Source organism: Vidua macroura, chromosome 9, assembly GCF_024509145.1.
Source record: "Vidua macroura isolate BioBank_ID:100142 chromosome 9, ASM2450914v1, whole genome shotgun sequence".
Lineage (NCBI taxonomy): Eukaryota > Metazoa > Chordata > Aves > Passeriformes > Viduidae > Vidua > Vidua macroura.
This window is the reverse complement of record NC_071579.1, coordinates 27,017,392-27,040,097: the sequence shown is the minus strand read 5'-3', so window position 1 is coordinate 27,040,097 and position 22,706 is coordinate 27,017,392. Positions and strand designations below refer to the sequence as shown.

Here is a 22,706-nt window from a genome sequence, read left to right as displayed (position 1 = left end):
AAAAAACCCCAACCCACCAGCAGATGCAGAGGTCTATGATTGCCAAAATAACTAATTGAGGTGCTTTCCCTACCTTTTAAAAATTTGAATAGTGAAATGGGTACAAGTCCTAGACCTAGTGAGATCAGCCAGAGTTCTTTGGTCTTACTGAGTGTGACAAGAAGAATATCACTTTATCATCTGCAGATTCTGAGTACCTTGGGAATTGCAGATTTAGAGAGTCATTCAAGCTTGAAGGAGTGACTGCCTGAAGACCTGCTGATCTCTGTCACAGAAGAACAGACCTGTCTCCTGCCCAAGGAAGCTGCTTGTTTTGCCTTTTTTGAAACAAGCCTTGTAACATCCTGGGATGATTGTTGTACTTACCCAACTACAGCTCATCTTTCCAACAGTTTATGATGAGCCAGCCTTCCCATCATCTTTTCTTGCTCTTCTTTTGGTTCATTTCAGTTTGTCCCTTATTCCTCAAACATGACATGTTACAAGGTGTCTCCTTCCCTGAAGTGACAGGTCCCATTCCCTCCAGAAAAGTCCCAGTCTATTTCTAGTTTCATCCCTCCCATTTTCTTTGATGGGCACAGAGATTACCCTCATTGTTTGCCAGGTGCACCTTGAATACCTGCTGTTTTTCTTCTTTCCACACAAAAATGCCACCTCTTCCCTTTCTGAAGAGCAGAGCATGGATGTGGCACTGAAGCAAGTGTGGATGCAAGGTGGTTCCTGCAGTTTGTGTCAATAAGCTGTTTTGAAAGAGGGGACATGTGTGCAGGTTGGTTATGTTTACATCTCATTTCAGGAGATAGACTGCAGCTCCCCTGCTCACTAATTAAAAGGAGGTACACATGTTGCCTGTTCTTATCTAAGAGTTTTTATATAACATTTGCTGCCTGTTGATGTAACTGCCCTAATGAATGCAGAGTGATTTGATGTATCATTAGTGATGTGGAAGGACACTATGAGATTAGAACAGAATGTTTATTCTTTATCATCTAATACTTATTGCCTGACTGTTTGACTCCAGGAAGAGTACATAACATGAATGAAACTTTGCTGCATATTTACTTTTGCCCTACTTAATGAGGATAACTAGAATCCACGAAATTTTTAGTCACTAAGCATCAGGAAGACTGGTAGAAAGAGATGTTTAAAAGTTGCAAAGACTTCTTGTTGAGGGAGGTGCTGGCAAGAGATGAGCTCTAATGTTATCACACTGTTTGCTAAAAAGACCTGGCTGAGGTTGACAGTTATGGGAGCTCTCAGTTTGTCCTGGTAGGACAGGGATGAAATCTTCCATTTCCCCTCCAGGCTCCATATGAAGAACTAGCAAAAGAACACATGTAAACAGTTTTGGATATTACTGTGGCTTTCATAATTTTTCAACTGGCTCGGGAGATGTAAAGAAAAGCTGTGATCAAGAGAAATTACTTCCACTGGGAAAAATAGATGGAGAAAGTAGATCTTGGTGCCATGTGAAGAAGATTGTTTTTTCCTTTCAGTTCTTTGTATTAATTTTATTAGTGCTTTAAATGGGGATACATTTTGTTCTCTGAACTCTGTTGTTCTGATGGTGGTGTTTGTGATACGAGCATAGCAATGAAACAGCAGCTGTTCCCTGAAGGACCAGGAATCACTCTCTTCTGCAGAATGGGCAGATACTGTCACTGCCTGAATCTTGGGATAAAGCATCAGGGTAAGCTCCAGACAGCCAACACCAAAGCTTCCCCTGCTGCTCTGAAACCTCCAAAATTGTGTTGATTCTTTGATGTCAGAATAAGGCAAAACAGCAGCAGGCAGAAAGTGCAATTAATTTAATTGTAGTTTCATAATGTTTTGAAGCAGTTATGCTGTTGCTGAAGTCATGTCCCCTTTAGTGAAAATGTCTTTTGCTCACTGGCACATCTAATTGTGCTTACTTATGCTTTGCTCCAAAGTTTGCTCTTGCACCCTTTCAGTCCAGAGAAGTGATTTGGGCAGGGGTGGGACAAGAAACAAGTCCTAAGAGCCCTTTCTTCATCTCTGTCACAGTAAATAATGTGTGTTGCTCCAAACATCAACTTGTTGCACCTTCTCCAGACACATCACTCAGCTGCACATGAAAGCAGAGTACAGTCTGCCCAGAGGTTACTGCTTGCTAGGGAGGCTGCTTTCATTTGATAAATATTTCAGTGTGTGTTTTTCCCAGTGTAACACTACTAATTCATTCCTAAGCTGGGAAGTGTTTCCAGAAGTGCGAGGTAATGGAGTGTAGTTTAGCTCCCTTTGCTGAACTGAGCCAGGGGTCCAGAGAGTCTGATTTCAATTTTCTGCTGGCAGAGGGCCTGGGTGATTTAGGAAGCAGCATAATGCATGAACTTGTGCTTGTATTGTGCCTGATACTATGATTGCTTCAATTACAGATTGGTTGCTAGACCTTTGCTTGCTTGGGGTAATGCTGTGCAGTTTCCCTATTTTATGAAGCTGTATTAGTATAAAATTGCTAGAATATAATGAAGACTGATGCCCCTGTATTTTTGTTGATCTGTAAAGCTTTGCACACATTTAGTGTTCTGTACAAATATGATCTCATGCTGTCTCTGTTGCATATAGGCTTTTTATTAGCTTTAAATAAGACACTTTGGAGTTGTCATTAACAGCTTTTTTACAGACTCCTTTCCTTGGGCTGAGGTCTGTGCTTTGAGAAACAGATCACAAGGAAAAAGCTGTGCCTTGTGTTCCTCTTTCCTAGACATTTAGTCTTATCTGAGAGAAGTCAGGACCCCTGCATGTGCAAGATTCTTTGCTGGGGTCACTGGGATGCAGACAGGACTTTACAATTCTTCAGGACTTATTTGATATCAATCCCCAAATTTGGGCTGGACTGAGTGGTCCTATTAAGTCAAAACAGCAGGCTGTGCTTGAGAGCCTGACCAAAGCCCCACTGGTGTGCATGGCTGGGGACGGGTGAACCTGGAGGCATGGAGCAGATTATTGCTTTTTTATAGTGCCAGCACCACATTTTCTTCAGCTGGGAAATCTGCCATTTTCCTCTGTCTTTCTGAAAAGGTGAACATGAAGGTGTGCTTTCCATCAGGAAGGTTTGAGCCACTCGGGCCCTTGATGTGCCCACTGGCCAAAGGCAGTTTAGGGCTTAGCAAGAGCAGGGAGGTGGCAATGAATTGGTCAGTAAAAATACCACAGTAGAAATAGCAAAACATCACATGTGTGTCGAGGATTATTTGCTCGTGGCTCTCTTTCCAAATGGAAAAGAGAAAGGAGCATCACCACAAGGGTGGGTGAACTTAAAACAGTGCTCGAAAGAGCCTCACACCTAGAAATGCATCAGCTGTAACCACTTCTGCCCCGAGGTGCTTGCTGGGCTGCCTTGGGAGCCACCCGCAGCTGCTGCACAACCAGATTTCTCTTTGAACGTCTTATCTGTGTGGTTATAATAGAAAACATCATGGTAAATGGTAGGAGATTATTTTCTTTGTCTTGTGCTATTACTGAGCATCACCACACGTGTACTGTTGTGGCTGACAAAGCACTTAAATTCTAAGTTTCTATTTTAAGATGCTTAGGACTGTTCCAAAATAGCTGTTCTTTAGCTGAAAGTCTTCCTTTATATTCTTAGCAGAGATGTGGGTTTACTTGGAGAGTTTCAAATTCCATTTGATTTTTTTTTTTTTACATTTCTTGTGAATTTAAACATGTCACCAATATATCAAATCTATTTATTACATTGCTTTTCAAAGTATGTGCACATTTCTGTCAAACAAAAACACATGAGAGAGAGGAATCTATGTTATTGTTAATTCTAGCATTTAGAAAATGTATTTCAAACTCCACTGAAGTAAGATATGCACTTTTTCATTTTCCTTTTTATTTACCTTCTGGTTTATGTGGTTCAGATTGCTCTTGGATTTTGTTGTCTTTAAGCATTCATTCTACCTTCTTGAGTGCTAGAACCTTCTTTATATTTTTGTTTAATGCTCACCTGAATGCAGCAGTGGGGCTTTTTTCCTAATCTGGGAGGTAATAATTGAAAAATTGCCTGATCTACTCTAAATTTCCACCAAATCATGAAAAATTACACATTAGGATTTTAAAGATCTTAAAGGAATATTATATTTTCTTTTTATTGGCATGATGTTGTTAATATAAATTAAGCTTGATTATTTTATTTTTGTCTTGCTGCTGCCCTTCAAATTAAAGCGCACATTCTTGACTCATGCTTGTAATTCAATTTGGTATTTTAATCTCAAAAATATCATGGACAGCTTTCCAGAATTTCTGAGCACTTTATCTTAGAATTGACCCTCTTGACATAATATCTCTGGGGGGTTCTTGTGAAGTATGAGGCTCGGATTTAGCCTTAATCCACTCCTGAATAAGATGAAGTCTTCCCTGGGTAAGAACCAGCTCTCGGAGGGATGCTCCTAGCAGAGTACCAAGTTGTTGGTTTTTTTGGTTTTTTTTTTTTTCACAATTCGGGGTTGCAACAGGTCTTTCAGCACCAAGTCATTGACTTCCGTAAACACGGAAATAATTGCTTTGTAAATGAGTTAAGGGAGGTCTCGCCCAGGGCCGGGCACCATCCCCGGGTACCGCCGCGATGGCCGTCCCTGCGCCCAGCCGGCTCCGCAGAGCCGCCGGCAGCCCTGGCGCTGCCGCCGCCGTGCCGGTTACCATGACATTGGATCGCCCAGGAGCGGGCTCGGGCAGTCTGCCCGCGCCTTGTTCGGCTGCTCTCCGTGCGGGGATTTGCTCCGTTCGCCTGCGTGCGGTGGAGCGGCAGGGAGCCCCACGGCACCGCGATGCTCAATTCCCTGCACCGGTCCTTGTTCCTTCCGAGATGAGAGAAGCAGGCTACGGAATCCAGGCGGATCGCTTCGCTTCCTCCTCGCAGGCTGTGCACTTGTTCTTTTGGCAGCCGATTCACAACGCGTTGAGGTCTCCCTTCGTGCCGCTGGGTCAGCAGGGAGCTGTGCCCACCGCCGTGGCCCGGGGCTGGAGCACATGGATCCCTTGCCCTGCAGGACCTGTTCGGATGTCCGTGCTGGCTCCTTCTCAGGAGTGAGTGCTGCTTCTGAAGTGCTCCAGCTGTGATTAATTTAGCAGCTTCTCAACAGCAGCTAACTAATAATGCTTATAGTGGCTAACCCTGCTCAGACATCTGTGTGCTGTTCAGCTGTTCTTACAGGGGCTGATTAACAGAATTAAGGGATATACGTGGGAAAACGAAAAAGATCTAGCAAAACTGGTAACATATTCCATAATAATAATGCATCCACTGCCCAAAATGCCCTGGGATCTCAGGCTCTTAGATGTTTTTGTGGGTTTTTTGTGGTTTTTTTTTTTTTTTTTATCATATCAGTGATGGTTTTATCACTTGCCCACAGTGGATGGGATTTCAAATGCATCATATGCCTCTTGAACTTTGTTTGCTGTTTATTTGGAGCTAAAGAAATGGAATTTGAAGTAGGCATGTGGTGTGGATGCTACAGATTTTTATCACTGCCATTTCTTTATTTTTCCATCAAGATAGCTGAATCAGAAAGAATCAACAATATGAGACTGATCTTCATGTTAGTTCTAAGTAATGAAAAATAAAACTTTTGAATTCTTATGAGATTTAAGAAATGTGCCCAATGAACTTAATCTTTGTGTATATCTCTCTATGTGATTTCACTTTCGTAGCCACTGTCTTTTAAATACTTCAACAGAAAAAAACTCAGCCTAGAAAATGATGAGAAGAGCAGATAAGGTTCATAGGCAAGCCAGTCCTGTTCTAGTCCTCCTTACCCTCTAACAGATCAGGAAGGGCAACTGATGCTAATCTTTACTACAGTCTCAAGGCACCTGGGAAAATGGAAATAACATTTTTATCATCTTAGCAGGTCATGAGCAGTAGTGTCAATCACAGTACCTTGGCCTGATTCCAGTGTGGGAATTACATTCTCCTGAGCAAATGCACTCTGTTGCATTTTCAGTGATTGACTTTTTGTCTTATATGATGTGGAGTTGCTGAGAAAAGTTAAAAGAGCGGGGGCTTCCTTACTGCCAGAAATATTTAAATGGTGGATTAGGTCAATCTACAGTAGCTTTTCCTGCTTGTCCATAAGCTTATTTTACAAAAGTATTTTGAAATGTAAGTGCAGTGCCTCACCTGAAGAGATACTTAGCCACTGTTACAGGGAACAATTTCAAAAGCCTGTGTGTTGGGCATGACCGAGGCCTCGATGACTGGTGAGTTCTTGAAGGCTCTGCATGCACTCAAAGTCTCTTTCCAAAAAATTTCCTCCTCTCCTTTACAAGCAGTTAGTGTGGGAATGTTAGAGAGAACAGGGTAGTAGAACTTTCTGTACAGGGTAAGTAAACTAGGAGAGGAAAAGGGAAATTCCTGCAACTGGTAAGTACTGAAATGATACAAGACTGCTGGTTTTACTGCTTCTAAAGAGTAGAAGTGAAGATAGCCATAATGGGGAAATGTTTAAAAAGCACTTAGCAAGGGTAGAGCATTTTATCAGAAAAGGTAGGGGTTTTGTGTTGGATCTTTTTCACATCAGAAATGTTTTCCCTCATATTGCTGAAATGAAAGGTCTCTCAAGGCAGCTGAATGGGTCTGAGTAGGTTCCAGTGGCTCTTGGGCAATGGGAGCACTCAATAACAAGAGAGGAAAAAACAAAATGCCTAATATGATCTGTTGAACTGCTGGAGCATTTTGATCAGAGCTGAGTTCTGAAGGAACCAGGTGTTATTTTGCTCCTGGCAGCAATTGAATCTTCACAGGTTTTTCATGACATCACATCTTTTCCATGTCTTAACCAGTGACTCATCCTGCTTGCCTGTTTGTTCCTATTTCTAGCCGCCAGCAGGAAATGCTAAGCTTAATGTTAACATTCTCTTATTAATGACACATTAAGTCTAGTCTGCCCAAGGTCCTCTCCCTTGTGGTATGTGGTGGGTGGGTTGTTTTTTTTTTTTCCTTTCCCAAGGTGACTTTTGTTTATCTGATTCTTGTTGGCTTCCACTCCAAAGTCTACTTTTGCAAAGGAGATGTGTGTCTGTGTGGGAGTGTAACATCCCCCTATAATAGTGGATTATCCTCTTTCCACGGCTGATCAAACCCCAAACAAGGTGCAAAATGCCATAGTGTAAGTGTTACAATGTGCCATTTGACAGCAGGGAAGAAGTCTTTCCTTCACCAAGTCTGATGAACATTGTGGTGGATGCTGGTTACTGGGGAGGACATAGCCTCTGTTCTGACTCTGAGCAGCCTAAGGGAGGATGATGCCAAGTACATGCAGCTTGTAGATGTTGCCAATAGCTGGAAAATAAGCAACTCTCATTTTTACATATTATTCTTATTAAAAAAAACCACCAACAATGACATGGAAATCACACCATCATCCATTAAAAAATTGAAATGTTTATTTCCTTAGAGGCTTTTTGTCACGTACACTGCTAGAAAAGTCATGGTGCTAAGGGGATTAAATTCAGTACAGATTAGATGTTTCAGTGACATTTTATTTGGAACAAAGAATTTGTGGCTGGAAATCTTCACTAGAAGAAGGATGGTTTGGAATCTGGGATTGTGATTTTTCAGACCTGCAACAAAGAGCATCTGTCATTATTTAAAAAACTCAAATATGTTTCCTGTGTTAGTAACTTGTAGTTTCTGCTGAGACAGCCAAGTAAATTTAAGAAAAGCTGATTGTACTCCTATTGTGAATGTTTGCGTGCTGGATCTTGAGTCTAGAGGGCATCTGCACACAATGCAAATGCATTTAGGTCTTTTTCTGCTCTGATAAACACGATCGCTCATTAATGCAAAACCTTCAAAATTTTGTTTCAAGCTTCCCACTAATGGTCCTGTGGGTGTTTTTAATTGTTTGCATAAAGCACAGGCACACGTGTAAGCTGCAGAAGAACAGAGCTGGTAGCACACTGCTGTAAATACACCTCACAGAGACCCTCCTGTGCCTGCTTACAGCCAAGCTCTCTGGTTCCTCCTCAGGGACAGCCTGGCAGGTTTCTGGATGCTGGGGGCTCAGCCTATTCCACCCAGGCATTTGGCTAGACTGTTAATTAATGCTACATCACCTTTCTGCTGATCCCTGCCTGTGCCTCATGTACTTGTCTCCTAATGAGTTTGTGGTCTACCTGGAAATCTTGGAAACAACTGGGTGGGGAGCGATTTCTGTCAGTTGGTTTTTCCTTCATTAGATAAACAACTTGAACTTAAAAACCTGAAATTACTAATTACCTGAGGCTTGTGGTGTTTTAAACTGAGGGAAGGACAACTGTTGTAAATGCTGAAGAAAGTGAGCTCAGATTTTGCAGTTTGTTTCATTTTAATTATGATGAGGCACGTGGGGGGAGGAAGGTGTGCACTTGAGCTCTCATGGTGTAAGTCAAGAAAATTAAGGCAGTTTATTGCTGTCTAAGGAACTAATGTATCCTGAGGAAAAAAGTAATTTCAGGGTGATAGTACAACAATGCAGATGCAGCTGGAGAAATGTCACTATGAAGCTGTGAGGGGAGATGACATGCTCTGTACCTGTACAGTAAAACAGAGCAAGGAAGCCATCAGTGACTCAGGAGGAGATGAATCACATCTCTGCATTGTAGCACAAGGCTACCAGGGCAAGGGTATGAACAATCTTTATATGCCATGAGATACAGGATGCATTTCCCTCACACACACTCCCTCTGATAATCTGAGAAGGCAGGCACACAAGTATATCCTAGTGAATATGCAATTTATCTTTCTATGATTTAAGTGCACTGCCCACATAGGACAGGTTATGACTGAGCAAACTCATGTTATCCCTTGGGGTTCTGTACCTCCTGCAGCCCCATCTCTCACTAATGTATAAATTGGGGCCCATCCCCACGCACAAGGGGATCACAGATTCTGAAATCAGCAAATCAGATTTGCTAAATTCCAGAGATTTCAGGCAATAGCACAATTTGGCTTTTTCACTCCAATTCCTCACTGAGCTGGGGCACTGAGGTGGTATCAGGATAGATTTTGGGAGTCACCCTGTGTGTCCCTTGAAGCTGTTTCCCAGGACAGCCTGGATGTATGTCCCTAGAGCTGAGTCCTTGCTCTGAGCCATTGTCAAATTGAATTTCTTTCCAAATTATTCTGCATGTAACTTGACAATGTGTCTTGCAGTCAGTTACTGCCTAGTCACAGCCTCATGCCCTAAGCCCGAGTGAGCACTGCTTAAACACAGGGGAGAAAATAGGAGATGAGATTTGGAAGGCAGATGAACCTGTGAATGCAGGTATCAAACAGTAATGCTGTGAACATGAGATGTGGAGGAACCTGACTTCCTATGGATTCGTTTGGTTTTGTTGGTTGCAGAATCTCTGAAGTTACTGATACTGATCTAGGGCCTTCTCCTAATGAGACACAAAAGCAAGCCTCTCTATTGTGAATCCTTTGGTATTTGGAAAAGATAATTATTACACCGGCTTTTTTTCACAGCTAAGGTATGCTTAAGGTCTTTCTTCACCTTACCAACTACTTTTTGTAACAGATGTAAAAACATTTGAACACATTTTCCCTGAGCCAGATTTGATCAAGAGTGCCTATGTGGATACTGATGTTTTAATAAGCCTCATGTCTTTAGGAAATCAGGCTAAAATAAAGCAACTATCATCTCTCTGGACAAAAGAACAATACTATTACTGCTGAGACCTTCCTTGCTTGAAGAAATATAGTTAGGATCTAGTTGTCATGGCTGGTTTAGCTGTTCAGCAGCTAAGGGGGGGGATGTCGTATCTATCAATGAATATGAGAGTGCTCTGTGATGGATTTATCACTGGCAGGAAATGTTCACTCAGGCTGCAGGGTGGAGCCCAGCTCATTCTGATATTCCCATCTCTGACCTGCTGTCAGGAGGGAACAGAACAATTCCTCAGCCAGTGTGCAATGGTTCATTGTGATCAGCCAATGGATTACCCTGTCTTGAAATAAATGCACAAGTTTAAGGGAAAAAATGACATATTTTCCCAGACAGCTGGTGGAGAAACAGCAAGATTCCTGCTGCACAGCCTCTCCACTGGGAAATTCACAGTATGTTACAGCTGTGGATAGTCTCACAGTAGTGCAATAGCAGAGCCTTTTAAGCAAGCTGTAGGGAGCTTATTTACAAGTGCTGTCCTGCAGAGAGGCTCTGTGATGTTCTGGTGCGGAACAACAGGCGGCCACAGACTGGCTGCTGTGTGTTCTGCAAGGGCCAACACTGTCTCTTGCATGCAGCAAAAACAAAGCTGCATGTGTGGGTATGATGGACAGGATGATTTTAGAGCTGAGTTTCCCCCCCCACTGTCACCTGGGGCTGTGGTGATGTGGTGTGTCTGATCTCTACTCCTGCAAGAGTGCTCTGTGTGGATTTATTTTACTCTTCCAACTAGTTAGATGGTTGTTAAGTCCTTTAGGGTCTTTTTCTTTAGAACTTTAATCCCATTTTAAACCAGTGGCAGTGATGCTTTCTTCAGTGTGGATTTTGGGGGACTGAAGGATGGTTCATTTTAGAACTAACCCATCACAGTAACTATAAGCTGACACCTCATACTGAGCACACACTTTGAAGGCAAAGCCTTTTGGCTCCCTGCAGCTGTTTCACAGAGCTCCCATTTGCCCAAAGGATGAAATGTGTTCAAAAGATAGACACCTTCAGAGTGAGAGAGTCAATCAGCACATGACTTCTCTCCTTGGTTCAGAAGGCAGGTCTGGAGGGAATGGATTGGGCTGTAGAACTGCTGTTCTGGTGTAGAAATATTCCTCCGTTTAAAAATAAGCTTGCAAAATGTAAAGGAAAAGTGCTACTGGCATCCAACAGATGGTAGTTGACATGTTTTCTAGCTGTCACAAGTCTTTCAAAATTCTTCTGTTGCATATGCCAGAGTTCACCTTTGTGCTGCCCAGCTGAAGGCAGAAATGACAACTGCAGGTGGAGGAACTCCGCAGGAACTCTATGGCTAAACAGAATTAAGATGAACCAACAGAATAGGATTAATAGATCTCATATTAGTATGTGCACCTCAGACTCTGTGCTTGGGATATTCCACATTAAATTCTCTTTTTATAATAAAGTTGATTGCATCAAATCTTTAATTTTTGTCTCTAACCTGAGGCAAAAAAAGGGAGTCACCCACAGCAGCTGCCTCAAGGACATTTCCCTGACCGTGACACCGAATTGCAACATGTAAATGTTTTTTGCCTGGAACAGTCCTGGACTGGTTGTTTTGCCTCTGCTTTGAAGTGTCAGTTTTCAGTGAACTCTGCTAACATTTTATTATTGCATTGCAGCTGAGGCAGAGAAGAGCAATTAAAGGTTGACATCTTTGTTATTTTTTTAATAGTACATGTGTCAAAATGCATTTAACAAATCATGGTTGATGCAAAAGCCTAATTAATGCTAAAATGTAAGTAGAGTTCATTTCAGTTGGGAGCAACTAAGAATTTTAAAATGTATAAAAACAAAGAGGGGTTGCCTTATTTTAGATATAGGACCTAATTACAGCTTTTGCTTCTGAGAACTGAAGTCTTAAAGCCTAAATGTTCCTTTCTGTTGCAGGATACAGCTGGACAAGAAAGATACAGGACCATCACTACAGCCTACTACCGAGGAGCCATGGGCTTTGTCCTCATGTATGATATCACCAGTGAAGACTCCTTCAATGCTGTGCAGGACTGGTAGGAAATACTGAAATACTATTGTTAATGTTGGGTTTGTTTGGGTTTTGGCCAATTCTCTCCCCACAATTGTTTGTTGAAAACATGAGACATCCCCCCCTCCATCACCTCCATGTTCTTTCCTCTTCATCTAAATAATTTGATTTATAAACATTCCTTAGAAAAAGTTCTACAGCTTCATTTTAATGAAAAGGTTGTAATTCAAATATTGTAGCATACTATAGTATTTGTTACTTTTAAAAGTTTCAATTTATTGTGAAGAAATTAATCCTTTAATGCTTTTTTTTTTGGTTCATAAGATTTATGGTTACGCTGCTAAAAATAGAGATTAACAGTGGTTGTTCAATTCACATCTCAGGAATGTGGGGAAAGGCTGTGTTTCTCCTTAGTAGTGTTCTGTGACTCCACTGAAACACCTTGCAATCATTTCTACTGGTTTCCTGGTGCTCATTACTGCAGATAAGAGTGGTAATGGTGCAAGGAAGGGCAGTGCAGTGGTTGATGTGGTCTCCTGAGTCAGACTGATTTGCAGTGATCTCAGTGACCCACTGGGAGCATGTGACATCCTGGCTGTGGCACTGGCTCCTAGCATCTGGCTCAGCCTGGCTTTCTGAACACCTGTTCTGTATCCCCTAAGCCAGGCTGTAACTCAAAAGCTGATTTGTTGTTTCAAGTGATTTGTCTTTCCTCCAAAGCTGCCTGGTTTTTGTTCTCTCTGTTCACTAAAGCAGTTGGTCATGAAGGTCACCTGCAAGATGCAGTCTCCACTTTCACCCCCCATCCCCAGTACCACAACATCAAATGAACTGCAGCCCCATCCTCAGCAGCCCTTCAGCAGCTTGTGATTGAGGAATACATTCTTTTCATGTTAGAAACACAAACCCAAATGTTTTGCCAAAACCAGTTTCATCCATCAAGTTTTGCTCACCAAGCTCAGATGAAGCTTTTTCTGCAAGTGTCTGCACAGGGATGTTTTCCATAGGAGTTCAGGCATGTGAGCTGGGGCAATATCTTTCACTAAACTATAAATATTTCCAGCTTGTTTCCCTGATGAAACAAGATCCACAGTTCATCTACCTGTCTGTCTGTTGGTTCTGCTCTAGTAAGTTTTACTTATCAGTCTTAAGATAGCCAAAATTTACCAAATCTGCATCTCTGAGCTGCTACTATTTTAAAGTTTGCACAGGTGAAATTTAACCCGAAGCTTTATATTGCAAGTAGTCTAAGGTCTGTTCCATCAAAGGCACTGGTGTGAGAATAAGAATTGGGAAAGGTCAGCTCTGTCTGTTTGACTTCATGTCTTCCTGTGCCACAGGAGCTGCAGGAATAGCTTTGCTAAGAGCACCTTGTCAGCCAAAGGACAGAGGTGAACCATTGGGGTGTTTTTCCTCTGTGTGTCAGGAATCTTTCCAACCAGCTTTGAGGTTCTGAGCCCCAATGAGCTAGTGGGATGGATAAAAAGGACCATTTCCTTCCTTCCTGAAGCTTGTCCAGTGGAGAGATGAGGGCTGCAGCCAAGCCAGCATCTCTGGGCCAGCAGAGTCCTCTAGTGGCTATTGCAGCTGGGAGATGGTTTTTCTCCAGTCTAAAAATTTGCTTCCTAAACTTCCAAAGGCACAAGAAATGCAGGAAAAAAAGCTTTTTGTTGGTGCTGCTCTATTGGCTGTTTTCTAGCATAGCAAGTAGGATTCCCCCCCCCACCATTCTGCATGATACAGTTATGATTAAAAAATCTTATTACATGGGATATGATCTTCAGTCAGGAGCTGTACTCTCCATAGAAATTAAAGTGTCTACTACTTGAGCTCCTTTATCTCCATCTCTGGTTCACTGACATGTGACTGTTTTAGCAGCCTCCTGATTGGGCCTCACCTATTCACAAGGGAAATGAGAGTATTCCTCCCAGTCTGCCAAATGATTTCTTTTACTACCCTTGCTCTTCCTATGGGGGGATGTCCTGAAGAGGATCCTGGTTTGCTTTGTGTCACTCAGACCTCTCCTAAACCAAGTAAAGAGGCACTTTCTCTCCTGAGTGAGAGGATCATGGCTGTATATCAGTATTTAGACAAACTCTCCAAGTAGAATATGAGTTCAAAGCAGAGTCTTTCCTTCATTCACATGAATCACCCCAATTAATGATGATGATCTTAAAACCACTAAGAAAGAGACACTATTTAAATGCATTTGGGAATACCTGGAAGATGACTTGTTCTCTTGTTCACTCGAAAATGTACACATTGTATGAGAAACCTTAAAATATTAAGCCTGGGTGATTTTCCTTACTGCAGTGTGGCAAGAGTTCAGTCAGGTTATTTTACAAGAAAAAAATATAAATAACCAAACACCAAGATTGGTTGTAATTGATTTTTGAAAATAAGTAATTATTTCCTTTGACTATATCTTTCCTGTAGGGTGAGTGAAAGGGTTAAATGAGCTTTCATAGCTTTCAGCTCAGTTTCTAGAATTCTTTTTAGTAGTCTTCTTTGATAGCTGTTATTTGATGTTGGGTTGATAGTTTTGTGTGTGGATAAATCAGTTGTTTATACTTCATTTGAAACTGCAGTGGAACTAAAATATACTCAGTACTTGGAACTGTAAAGTAAATAGAAAATATTATGGAAACTCTGCTTTGGACAATCTAGATAATTTCATAGAAGGGAAATAAAAATTGGTAAAATTTAACTTAGATAAAAGTGACATCTGGGTTCACAAATCATCAGCATTATTTATCTTTAACCCAAACTGAGTTGTTGATATCTCCATGTAACTGTGAACCTGAGACTATTTTTCTTCTAAGCATGAAACACAAAGTTTGTGCTTTATTGTTAATTTGGGGAATTCAGCACAAACAAGGCACAGTGTTTTATTGTGTCACAGAAATATGTTTCTCCCAGTGTGTATATTAGGCTGCCCTGATGGTTGTTGAAACAGCTTCATCACACAAGCCTTGTTATTATTCATTATCTTTCCAAAAACAGCTGGAAATGTTATGGCTTTCTTTTTTTATGGACATCAGGGTTTCTTTTATTTGTTCTTCATAACTTTTTTGGTTGTTTTTTATTCCTAAGAAGAATAAAGATTGGTGTTCTGTAAGAGGCTTTCCACTAATTTGTACAAAACAAGGAGAAGGATGCATTTCTCTGGGAGATCCTTCATGCTGTTTGCTTCTTTTTAATTTTCTAAGTAATTCTGTGTAAGTAGTTAAGATTTGGCAGGGTGTCCCCATGTGATGCCAGGGGCTGAAATGAATCCAGAGGCTGAACTGTGAGTCAGAAGAGAAGCCTGCTTTTAGTTGTTCGAAATTGAACTTGGGAGACTTTATTTCTCTCTATTGCTTATGAAAGGAGACTGGGGAGATTTCATCTTCCTGGGCTTTTGGCTGATTTCTGCAGTCACCACTGCAGAAAGGCTCTGATGAGCCTTGAGAAACCCCAGAGTCCCACAAAAACTCATCACAGATTCATGTTAGCTCTTACAGGACTTATCTGCATGGAGACACTCAAAAGGGTGAGACTGGAGGAGCTAAAATTGGGATTGGAGTGAGTGCCTTTCCAGGAGGACACTAGGGAGAGTAAGAAGTTTCATTGCATACAGTCTTTGTTGATTTTTGCATGTTGCACTGTGGGTCCGGGCTTGGGTGAGGTTCCTGTTCTCCAGGAAAGAGGCAAGCAGGCAGTCTCTTCAAGGCAAGTTGCACAATGAAATGGCCCCTTTTTCCCAGGTATCTGTGGAGTAACATAGCTGGCTGCTTTCCAGGGAAAAAAGCAAGTAAGTAACTCCGATTAATTAAAAATTGTCAGTAGATCAGAGCTACAGGCTGCTGCTAATTCAAAAGAAAAGGAATCAAGGAGTTTATTGTTAGGGGAGTTCAAGGAAACTTAGACACAAGTAAAATTTGTGTCACTTCCCTGGCTCTCCTGGGAAGTGGCAGATTTGCCTGAAACTGTAGTGTCCTGCCTGGAGTGGTGGTGAGCTGGGGCAGAGAGTGGGAAGGTGAGTTAGGGAGTGGAGGAGGATGGAGGAGAGGAGTGTATGGCTTCTAGCATACCCTTGGGGAGGAGGGAGCCTTCAAAGACAGAGCTTAGTGAGGATAAAATAGGTTGTGTGGGTCTGAAAAGATGGATGGAAGTGAATGCTACCAAGATAATAATGTTCTGCTGCTGGCTCTGGAACACCTCTGGGACACCAAGGACGGTGGGAGAGGACTGGCACCTCAGGATATACAAAAAAAAAAATATTCTGTTTTGTCATGGAAAACTCTAAAAGGCTAAATAAAAGGTCAAAGTCCTGGGATCCACAGCGAGCTCCACTCTAGTTTCAGCACATGAGCTACAGAAACTTTAGAGGCTCCAAGTTCACCTGAGTGCTCCTGCCCAAGCTCCCATGCACTGCACCCCTGTGCCACTGAAATTAGTGTTGGTCTGTGATTGCAGCTGCTCTTTCCAGCCTTTAGTCCTGCTGGGTTCTGTTAGCTCACAGAGCCTTGCTTTGATCTCGTGTCTTCCCAATTTGGTAAATTTCTCTTTCTCCTTTGCAGTTGTTTCTATGTGATTTTCAGTCTCTGTGAAGTTTTCCTGTTCGAGCAAAGACAACTTGATGCTTCCATCTGTTCTTATGGTGTTCCTAAAACTCTACAGCAAATGTGCTGCAGAAAATGAGAGAATTATTGTTGTTCTGTCTTATATATGAAGTTGTAAATCCAACATGAAGTGTGCATCTACTGTATGGCTTTCTTTATGGATCAGTATCCTTAAGAGCTGTAATTGATTGTTGTTCCTTTGACAGATGAGACCTGAAGGAGAATAAGCTTTACCAAAAGCCTTTTTTCTCCTTAATCTTCAAAAATTACTTGATTCAGTTTTTTTTTTTCTGGATCTTTAAAACCCTTGCAAAGTCTTAACAAGAAACTTTATTGTCACACCAAGTTAAGAAGCGGTAAAATAGAGCAGTGCTGTGAATTACACAGGCTGCATTCTTGCTTTGTGTGTAAACCTGCTCATTTGTCCTTGAACCAGCACAGCTTGGGGATGTTGATGGTTCATTAATGGTACTTGTTTTCATATTTAATGTAGGATTGTATTTTGGCACAGCTGATGGAATGTAACCATCTCTTTTGACCTCCTGTAGGGCCACACAAATCAAGACTTACTCCTGGGACAATGCACAAGTGATCCTGGTTGGAAACAAATGTGACATGGAGGATGACAGGATTGTTCCCATGGAGAAGGGGAAACATCTGGCAGATCAGCTGGGTACATGCAAAGCTTTTCTTTCCACCTTTCTTCCTCTGCTTCTTTATACTCTCTTCCTTTCTGTTTGTACAGCAGTAATGCTTCAATAATGGTCTCACAACTAAGAAGTTAATATATTCTAGGTTCATATTTCACTTGTTTTTGGCTCAGTAGGCCAAGAATACCTGGTAGAATACTTGTAGTGTCACTGTATTTATAAATCTGATGTCTGGAGGTGGAAGAAAGATAAAGTTTATCTAAAGAGAAAAGCTTTTATTAGCTCATCAGAATGAAAAGAGAAGTTTTCATAAACATAATTCTGTCTCCGTGTCTCCAAGTACCATGTACTCATTGCAAATCAATGCAAATATTGATTTTTGTTGAAGCATTTTTTTAAAGTAAACAATGAAAAAGAAAGAAGCTTATATATCAGAACTGAGGAATTGAGTAAAACATATTTTAAAAATGTACTAGGCTTCTCTATCCAGGTAAGAAAATGACATTAAGTTATTGATACGGGATAGAAAAAGCAAAACAGTTCCATTGTGAGGAAGCTGGGATTGCAATGAAAATTTTATAATGAAGAGTCAAGTAAACTCATATTACTTTATAAGTTATTTATCACTTTTCATTATCTATTATAGCCTATAAGATAGTTTTAATATGAAATCAGGGCTCTGTGTGAAAATTTAACTATACTGTTGTTTTCTGCTAAAGAATTCAAAGTAACAAGTAAATCCTGCTAAAATTTCCTTCAGGTAACAGTGGAGACCCTTACAGTGGGCATAAATGTTTAACTTGTAAGAGTAGAGATTCTTACCAGACCCAAAAGAATCACTATCATCCTCAATTTATAAAATCCTGTGTTGTCTTCAGTTGTTAAACAGTAACTGGAGGGTGCATAATAAACTGTTAAACTGGGAGTACTGGAGTTCCAGGACACACTGCATACATTGGTGTAGTTTAAAGTGTGGCCTTGAAAGTGTAAATTCTACATATGGCACACAGAAAGGGGTCCCATTCATGGCTGGAGCCTTGAGGTACTGCCATCCTAAACAAATAACAAGCAAATATCAAATTAGAGCATTGCTATTATTGTAAATCTTTACATGTAGGATTGGCAAAGCAAACAAAGATATGGTTAGTTTGCAAAGTCAGTTATGGGCTCTTTTTTACCTATCAAAATGCAATTTGCTTTTGAAAATACCAATGTGAATAAACTTGGTTCCTGGCTTGCAGACTCTCAGAAAGGTTGTAGATGCCTGTGTGTCCACCAATCTCACAGGAATAATTACACTGCTAGTAATTGCAATTTTGTCCAGACCAATGTAGCAGTAAATGGTGAGTTTTATTTGAACTCCCAACCCAGTTGGGACTTCCAATGGACTTCCAAGTCCATTTGAACTTCCAGTGTTTTTTTCTCCACCCAAAATTCATCTCCTTGTTTCAATAAAAACTTCAATACAAGCATCTAGAATCTGAATCCTTTACGTGTGGGACACTTCAAAACACACACACACGGTTACCATAGCAACTGATTCCATCCAGAGGAAACTGTTTTGCAGAAGAATCCCCAGTGCTGCCCCAACCTGGTGCTTGTACAGCTCACCCTGGAGAAACCAGCCCAGTGCAGAGCAGCCCAACAGCCTTTGGGAAGTGCTGTCCCAGCTCTGCTCTTCTGTAACCTCCCAACTTCCAAAACACTCCTTTTAAAAGAGCTGAAAAATAGATCTGATTTGATCAGATGAGTTTTTCCTTATAGTAGCTATGCTAATGTGTACAGCATTATATGAAATTATTTTGTGAGTTACGTGGGAGGAATCTAATTGGCTATTGACTGCTTAAAGTGCTAATGTTCATCATAATGATTCACATAAAGGTTATCCTTCAGCATATTTATCTAAATTTGCATAGTGACATTAACATCATTGAAATAATTCCCTAATCAGATTAAGAAATTGTTGTTAGCCTGAATGTGAATTGAAGCAAAACAGATTGGTTTAGCAGAACCTAAGCCAATGTTGGACTAACAGATATCTAAGTGCAGTTCTCTGATTTCCTATGCTTTTTATATACATTTTTATTCATCATCAAAACAGCAAGTGGGGCAGACAGAACCCTCTTCTGATGCAGGGCAGCTCTCCCTGTTTGCTAACAGGGCAAACATCATTATCACTTCAACCCTTGTCCCATGAATCTTAAAAAGGGTCCAAATGGGGTGGACACCTACTTATCCCACACATCGAGGTGCCTCAGCCTGCCAGCAGTGGCACACTAATCAGTTAAGACAAATTTTCTCTTTGTTTGTGGCAGAATCAAAGGAAACTGATGCAATGCAGAATATCCCCAGAATGAAGCACAACAGAACGGAGCTTATTGCAAAATAAACTCTCTGTGGGGCCTCAGCTCTCACTGCTGGCAATTTAATAACCTGACAGAAGAGAAGCAGCAGCCTGGTTGGCCCTCGAGGCCCCTGGGGTGAGGGAGATAAAGAAATGCTTCACAGTTCAGGGCATTCCTGCTGCTGAGGCAGGGCCTGGGCTGTCTGTCAGAGGCTGCTTCTCCCCTAGCAGGGGTGGCAGCAGGAGCAGGAGGAGCTGGTGCCATCCCCTCCTTGGTGTAACTCCAGCCTTGCTGGTCTGTTTTTTTTTTTTTTTTTTTAATCAGAAAGGGTCAGTGTTTAAAAGATCAAGGAGCATTTTGCTTTTGAACACAGAAGTTGGTCAGCAGAAGGAAAGCAGCCCCCATCTTCTTTCTGACCTCTGCTCTTGCCAGAGGGCAGCAGGGCTTGGTAGAGCCCAGCCCTGGGCAGGGCTGTGAGGAGCCCAGGGAGGTTCCCCACACCTTGCTGGTCACCAGCTGCAGCCCAGGGGACCTGCACTGATGAAAGGGGCAGAACTGACTGCCTTACCCTGGGTTTACCCTTACCTGCAGATGTGCTTGCCAGGGTAATGGGCAGGACCCATGTATCCTTTTCACTCCTAAAGAACTTGATAACTTTTAAAAGTATTTCTGCTCATTATTCTGATTGTGGGAATCAACTGACTTTCAGGATTATCTGATGTCTTGTTTTCTTAAGGTAAATCCTGAAAAAGATGGTATTTTAAAAACCATCATGACTATCTGTATTGATAATTTTTGTTCCCTTTTTTCCCAGGTTTTGACTATTTCGAAGCCAGTGCCAAAGAAAACATCAACGTGAGGCAGGTGTTTGAGCGTCTCGTGGATATAATCTGTGAGAAGATGTCAGAGAGCATAGAGTCAGACAATTCCAGGGGCACTTCTGGAAGGAGCATGAGGCTCACAGACAACCCCCCCCCTTCACAGCAGAACTGCTCGTGCTAGTGACCTTTCACACTGAGAAATGTCCTTGTCCCCCTGATTAAATTTTATCTTTTCATTTGTGGTGGTGCATTATCATGTAGTCCAGAGACAGAAGTGTCTGCTGTAGGAAACTGGTATGTTTGTTTCATGTGCTGGAGTGTTAATATTATATATTTCCTCATCCAATAATTTAATAATCTGAAAAAAAATATTGTAAGTGCACCTTGTGTGAATGTGAGTTACACTGAAGAATAATAATTGTGTAGTGATGCAAATGCTATTTCTACAGAGAATGTTGCATTTTTAAGTTATAAATTCCTCTATTGCAGAAAGAGTGTTTTTGTCAAGAATAGCAGGAAGCACAAAAACCAATTAGAGGGGATGAGGTCTAAGAGAAGAAAGGGGGAAATCTCTTATAAAACAAGAATATGCTTTTTTTAAAACATAAAACAAACAAAAATTCCATCCCCAGATATTTTGAGAATTGTTGCTGTCCTCCAGACATGGACCTCAGTTTTTCTGTAGGATGGAGCAGCAAGTAGAGCATTTCTGTCTGACAGTGTGAGGTCCTCCAGAGTGTGAAGAGGAAGGGGGTTGGGTTTTGTGTCAGGTCTCTAAACAGATGAAGAACACAGGGAGGAATCAAAGCTGGGGAGGAGGAGGAGGCCTTGCAGCCATCCCTGTACTTCCTTCCCTGTGCTTTGGCTGGTGCTGAGTGAAGGGGTAAGAGCCCTTCCAGGAGCTGCCCTTGCCTCCAAACTTCTCCAGCACAGCTTGCAGAGTGCTGGGGGTGTTGCTGTGTTCAGCACATTCCTGTCCCAAATCCCCTCTCCCCAGAATCTGACTGTCCTGCAGCCTTTCCCCTGTATCCTGTAGTTTTACCTCTCCAAGTCTGGATCTTCTCTCATCTTGCAGGATGAAGGAAAAGGGGAGTTGGCTGCTGAATGCTTAGTTGGAGGCAAAAACATGTAAGATATGGAACAGCACTGTCTCAGAGAGATAAAAATATCAGAAGCCAAAGTGTGAGTGTTGGCAGGTATTGGTGCCAATATTATTAGATTCTCTTTCTGCATTTTGTTGTTGATTTATTTTTTTAATCTTGTTCTAGATGGGTGTGGGGGTGGGCTAGATTTTCTGGGTTCAGATTCAACCACAAAGTATAATTTAAGAAAAGTAAGAATGACTAATAAAACACAACTGCAAATGAAACGTGGCAAAGACATCCTATTATTCTGTCAACTTCTTGTGGCATCATGCTTTGAAGGGAGGCAAAATTTTTAAACTAAGTGGATATGGAGAGACATTGGTTGTCTTAAGGGGGAAATTCTGACAAGCTTTTACCTTTGATCTGTGATCTCCTCTGACTGAGGGGACTTCCTGATGTCAGGAACTGGAGTCGAGAGCCTGCCCACTGCCCTGTAATGTGCTGGATCATGACACCAGTGAGTGCTTTTGTAATTTCCTTCTGTTGTGTCTCAAAGTGTAATAGCTCTAAGAAGAAAAGCACAAAATTCTGGACAAAAATGCAACTTTTTTGGAGTGGTTTGAGCTCATTGTGCTAAAGGCTTGATCCCTCTGTCTGTTGCTTTTGGGAATCTCTACTGTGACGTGTTCTCGTCCTGAGAGTGTGATTTGTGCAGTGCTGGGACTGTGGTTGTTGTATCTAAACCCCTGAAACTGCAAAATAAAGAGAAATGTACTCACTGGGTGTGGCCAGAGAGCTTGTGTCAGCTGCATTTCTTGCGTTAGGAGTCCTACACGTGTGTGGAGTGATCTTTTTAATGCTTTAAAAATCCATCAAACTACATTGATCTTTCTTTGACAGGGTGATGGTCTTTGAACCCAGCAATCTGGAATCACTATATAGGTTTAGTACAGTGTGGAGAAGGAATATTTGGCCAATAAATGCATAGTGTTGTGTTCTAATTGTAGAAGAAGCAGGTTTTAGGGTAACTTGTATAACTAGCAATAAAAATAAAAATAAAAATCCACATCAGATTTTGAGCTGTGCAGATATAACTTAGTACCTTCAGTGCAAATAATGATTTGTCAGCTCAGCAGCTCCCTGCTAAAAGAAAATGGATTCAGCAGAAATGGAATTTCAGTTATTTTCTTTCACTTACTCTTTTTCCTGTAGCAAAAAAGACCTTTCCCTTTCCTACCTAATATATAATTGTGTTTTGTTGTGTTTTGGCCAAGTCAGATTGGCTTCTTTAAAGAATACAAGTGCATTCCAAGCCCTTCAAGCTAGCATGGGCAGAATTGTTTTGCACAGGACAAAACAGCAAGTAGCTACATGGCAGTCTGAAGAAAAGGGCTGGGAATTCTACCTTGCCTGATACTGCATACATGGAGAAGCCTAATACCTTTTCCAGAAATCCTGAAGAATTTATTTCAAGTAACAGATCAAACCATCACAGGCATCTCTGAATTAATATATATTTTGTGCATCTCTTAAT

General features: G+C 41.5%; 1 protein-coding gene across 3 annotated transcripts in view; it reads left to right on the top strand.

The window, feature by feature from the left end:
- The window catches only part of RAB3B (RAB3B, member RAS oncogene family), a 50,831-nt gene extending 28,864 nt beyond the window's left edge, over positions 1–21,967 (top strand). For all 3 annotated transcript variants that reach the window (XM_053985481.1, XM_053985483.1, XM_053985482.1), the window contains 3 exons: positions 11,574–11,692; positions 16,820–16,944; positions 20,081–21,967. In XM_053985481.1, coding sequence (XP_053841456.1) covers positions 11,574–11,692; positions 16,820–16,944; positions 20,081–20,268 — 432 coding nt within the window. In that variant the 3' untranslated portion in view covers positions 20,269–21,967. The remainder of the gene's footprint in view (positions 1–11,573; positions 11,693–16,819; positions 16,945–20,080) is intronic.
- Positions 21,968–22,706: the final 739 nt, after the last annotated feature.